At 48.0% G+C, this 4,631-nt stretch overlaps 1 protein-coding gene across 1 annotated transcript in view; it reads right to left on the bottom strand.

Moving 5' to 3' along the window:
* Window positions 1-464: 464 nt before the first annotated feature.
* The window catches only part of kcnk10b (potassium channel, subfamily K, member 10b), a gene marked incomplete at both ends in the record, with an annotated part of 32,698 nt that continues 28,531 nt past the window's right edge, over window positions 465-4,631 (bottom strand). Inside the window, 3 exons of the mRNA XM_080523676.1 lie at window positions 465-1,154; window positions 1,781-1,923; window positions 3,342-3,534. Of these exons, the coding sequence (XP_080379802.1) occupies window positions 465-1,154; window positions 1,781-1,923; window positions 3,342-3,534 (1,026 nt within the window). The remainder of the gene's footprint in view (window positions 1,155-1,780; window positions 1,924-3,341; window positions 3,535-4,631) is intronic.

Here is a 4,631-nt window from a genome sequence, read left to right as displayed (position 1 = left end):
GTTCATTGGGTCACTTGCTCACAGAAACCTCAAGTAAAGAGAGAAGATATTCCACGTTGTCTTTCTTCTGATATGGGCGGGGGGAGAGGAGGACAGGAGAGTGTGGATCTTAGCGAGCTGTCCTTTGAGGAAAGTACTATTTTGAAAAGGTACAGTATCATCTGAGAGAAGAGGTGTTTCACCATCGCCTCAAACTCCTTTCTTTCATGTTTTTTTGGCAACCATACATGACTAGGGTTACAGTGACTGTTATCTTGGCATTTCCAACAAGTCCCAAGTCTAAGCATAGAAAACAGAAAGGCACATTTCCTGACATCAAAACAGGACCTCTTCCCCTTTCACTCTCTTTCACTCTCTTTCTCTCTCTTTCTCTCTCTCTGTATGGTTCTCTTTCTCTCTCTCTCTCTTTCTCTTTCTCTTTCTCTCTCTCTCTCTCCCTTTCTCACTCACCCTGTCTCTGAACTCTATGGACTTATCTGTGGCTCTTTTCCTTCAAGCATTTTATCGTTCTCTCTCTCTCTGGCCTGTGCCGGCACAAAGCCACTCAGCTTGGTGTGGTCGGCGGCGTACTGCGGCAGATTCGTCAAACTGGTGTTCGCCTCCTTCCTCTCCTCCTCTTCTTCTGCCTCCCCCTCTCCCTCCTCCCTCCTTTCCTCCCCCAGTGGGGTGCCACTTCCCCCCATGGCCTCGCAGGCCCTCCTCACGTCCTCCGGAATGTTCCTCTTCATGTCGCGGTTCCGGTGGCGCTTGGCCAGCTTGGTGAGGGAGCCGAAGCGCAGGTTGAAGAGGTTGTCCTCGGAGGATGACGCGGACGCCTGCTGCTGCTGCTGCTGCTGCTCGCTAGCCCGCCTCTCGAGGGGTTCCCCGGCCCCCTTCAGCCGCAGGTTGTTCAGCTTGATGTCGATGCTCTCCTGGGAGGAGGTCTTGAAGCGGTTGGTGTCCAGGCTGGCGAAGACGGCCCTCTTCTCCGGGGAGAGCATGTCCAGGGACTGGGCCCGCTGCTCCAGACCCAGCTGACGGCGCTCCATGCTGCGTATGGTGGCGGCCCGCTGGAGCTTGTCGTGGATCTCCACGCTCAGGCGCCGGCGCGTCTCGCGGAACTCGGCGCGCACGTTGGCCTTCCACTCGGCCGCGTGGGCCTTGATCTCCCCGACCTGTGACAAGCACAGCGGAGGGAAGATGGGATCAAAACACGGAACGCTACACGATACGCTTCGTTCGCTTTTCTCAAACCCTCTGTCATAAGCCTTCGTAACGCTGTCATAAACAACACTGGACAACAACACAATAAATAACGACTGTTACGCTGTGCTTTTACATCGGGTATATCATTACCATGACAGCATATTGACAGCCTTATGACAAAGTATACCCATAAAGTCTTACCGTGATGGCTACCGTCTCATTATTGGGTCTCATCAGTAGTGGAACATCAAAATGATTGATTATCTCACAAGCTCCTTTTCAGACCTTATCATAATCATTCTCCTAACGCGGAAAACCAATACTAGTCTAGATCCCTACTGCATGGATCAATAACTCCCAGTCCCAACATGTCAGTCTGACAAAATGACCTCTGACCCCTCCTCCACACTGCTGCCTGTCGCTGGGGCTCCAGACAGAGGCTGTCATGGGGGCTCCAGACAGAGCATCCACAGGGTGGTAATAAGACAGCAGACAGGGGGAGGCGGAGACAGAGACAGAGGGAGAGGGAGAGTGACCTTTCAGTTTCCACTGTGCTAATGTAATGACAGAGCTGTAATTGAAGGAGCCCACACACCTCCTCTTTGGTCTTTTTGGACAGCACTCTCAGCCAGTCTCCGATCATGCTCAGGACGGCGGCAAAGTAGGCCAGACCAATCAGGATCCAGAACCACACCAGCGGTTTGTACCACTTCCTGTACTCGATCCTCCGGTCCCCACCTGGCAGGTGGGCGAGTGGATCAAAGAGCAGTTGTCAGGACAAGCGAGGCAGAGAAGTGACTCATTTAGTTAATTCAATAATGGACCTATCGCTAAGCCACGCCCCCTTTGAAAACTCGGACAAACAAACAACGCTTCACTGACAGTGACTGACCGACCGACCGTGACTGAATGACATTCAATTACTTACAATGGCGAGAGTTGGCAAATTTCTGATTTCTGATTTACCAACATGTTTTTTGACAAGAATATTTAGTTTCGAAACTTTTCACCATCAGATATTAGCTGTAGTTGTTTGTCCGAGTTTTCTGCCTGTCGTGACTTTTGCTCTGATATAATTGGACAATTTCTATTTCGGGGCGTGGCTTAGCGATAGGTCCGTTCTGAATCCTAACTGAATATCACTTTCAATAGCTTCATGAGGTGAATAGAAAACCTGAAAACGAGTCGCAACATTTCACTACGAATGATGTTATGTCTACTATATTTATAAACCAAAACCATGTAAAGATGATGAAGAAAGGTTTCAATAACACGGTAATACCTGCCAGGGGCGTGTCCAGGGGGGGGCCAGGGGTGGCTCGTGCCACCCCTGAAATCTGATTGGCCACCCTAGGTGCCACCCTGATTGATTGGCTATCTGCCTAGTCACTCAGAGCAGAGGCCACTTCGCGCCACGAGACGAACTTTTTGAACAGAACACATTTTTGATCAGCGGTGAGGTGTGCTGGTCTTGGCGCTCCTGAAGAAATGTGAGTACCATTAATAACGTTAGACTTTTGCATAGCTACATATAGGCTACGGTGTTGTGCTAGTGGTTAAAACGTTTTGCTTCACTTGGAATCAGAGTTTAGGATAAAATTCGCTTTGCTCTGCGTTGTTTGGAGCTGTGAGAACGCACATTCGAAGTCACTCCCGGAGCAAACAACCAACAAATGCTCCGGCGCTTGAAAAGGGTGGTTTCGCTCCGATTAGAAACGACGCATGAGGCTGTCCATAGGAAAACAACAGCGCATGCGTGTTGATCTGGATAAGAGCGGGACGAACGGGCAGTTTTCTATTTTCCTGACCAATCAACTACCACGTCTGTTGCTTCAATTGCCTATGTTACTTTGTTTACATAAAGGGCTGTGAGAACGCAAATCAGAAATAATTTATGCAACAATGTTGCAAACTCATCCGCTTGCTCTGGGTCATGATTCAGATTTTCATGTAAGAACATGACCTTAGTAGCCCAATTAAAGTATACAATGGGGAGTGGAGACAGAAATGGTAATAAAAAGCACAAAATGGTGTGTACAAATTCACCAGAATGCAGGGAATTAAGTGTTAAATTCTCAAAATTGTGCCACCCATGCATAACAAGGTGCCCCACCTGGGCCACCCCAGTGAAAAAGGTCTGGACACGCCACTGATACCTGCCACATAATCCCCTATGCCAACAGTGGTGAGAGTGATGACCACAAAGTATATGGCATCCAGAGTTGTCCATCCCTCGATGTGTTTGAAGATAACCGCCGGGATGGTGACGAAGACGATGCATCCGGCCAAGATGAAGAGTATGGTGGACGTGACCCTGATCTTGGTCTGGCTGATCTGCTTGTGTTTTTGCTGTGGAACAATCAAATCAACACAAAGTCATCAAGACAGATCGTGACGTTAGAATTATATGGTTCTATCTCCATTTTTGGTCAAAATTGAGTTTTCTACATAATCTGATCCATTAGGTGTTTATTAATGCCTGTGTGGTGTTATTTTTTAAATGTTGACATTTTTGAGTTAGTAATGAATAAAAATACAAAGGTTCCATCTCACAAAACATAATGGAATGTAAAAACGTTGACGCTCAATATCTCTGAACCACCCTAGACGGAGATAGAACCTTATAGTTCTAAGCTCACGAGATGATGAGTCAGCAAACAAACAACCACCTAAACGGAAGAAAAAAACATTCTAGTCAGTCATACCGTGATTTGCAAACTTCAAAGAGACAGGTTCAGGATTAAAGGCATTGCTGTTTTGACAATGACCCTGTGTTGTCAATACTTATTAAGGCACCAAAGAGAAGACATTGACCGCCGTCTATAGATAGGCTTAAGTGCCAAATTCCCTCTTTGTCACTGGCTCTCCCCCTGCTGGGGCCTGTGTCGTGTAACAAGGGGCTCAGCTCAGTGCTCATATCCTGCCTAGTCAAGTCCTTTATTCCTTCTTCTTTATTCTACAACGTGATCCCTGTCCATTAGCTGACATCTAACCAACCGCTAACCTTCCTGGGGTCCACCGCTACTCAAAAGAACCCTTTCATTCAGCTGCCCCCCCCCCCAGAGAACCTTCATCAGACGCTGCCCTACTCCCTCCACACTTCACACTCCCACATCAAACACATCTGGCCCCCGCAACAAAGGGTCCTTCACCTAATCCCTGCCAAGCCTGAGTCAGCCACTCCTAGGATGGAGGAATAGGACTTGATCTATTCACTGAGCCTGGCTAATACCTGGATAACCAGCAGGCTGGTCTGTACAGACACAACAACGACATCAAAGGCAGCTGGCTGTTGACAGTGTTTACACTTCATTATGGTTTGAGGTCCTACAATTGGTTGTTCACAGCAGGTGACGTACAGTATTGGTCCTTCAGAGGGTGAATCTGTGGGCCTTGAATAGGTCTTTATATAACGTTCTGTAACCTCCAGAATGCACATTTTCGAT

This window comes from Nansenia antarctica (genome assembly GCF_963989245.1).
Source record: "Nansenia antarctica genome assembly, chromosome: 1".
In the NCBI taxonomy this organism is placed as follows: domain Eukaryota; kingdom Metazoa; phylum Chordata; class Actinopteri; order Argentiniformes; family Microstomatidae; genus Nansenia; species Nansenia antarctica.
Note: the sequence above shows the minus strand (reverse complement) of the source record. Positions and strands in the feature narration are given on the sequence as shown.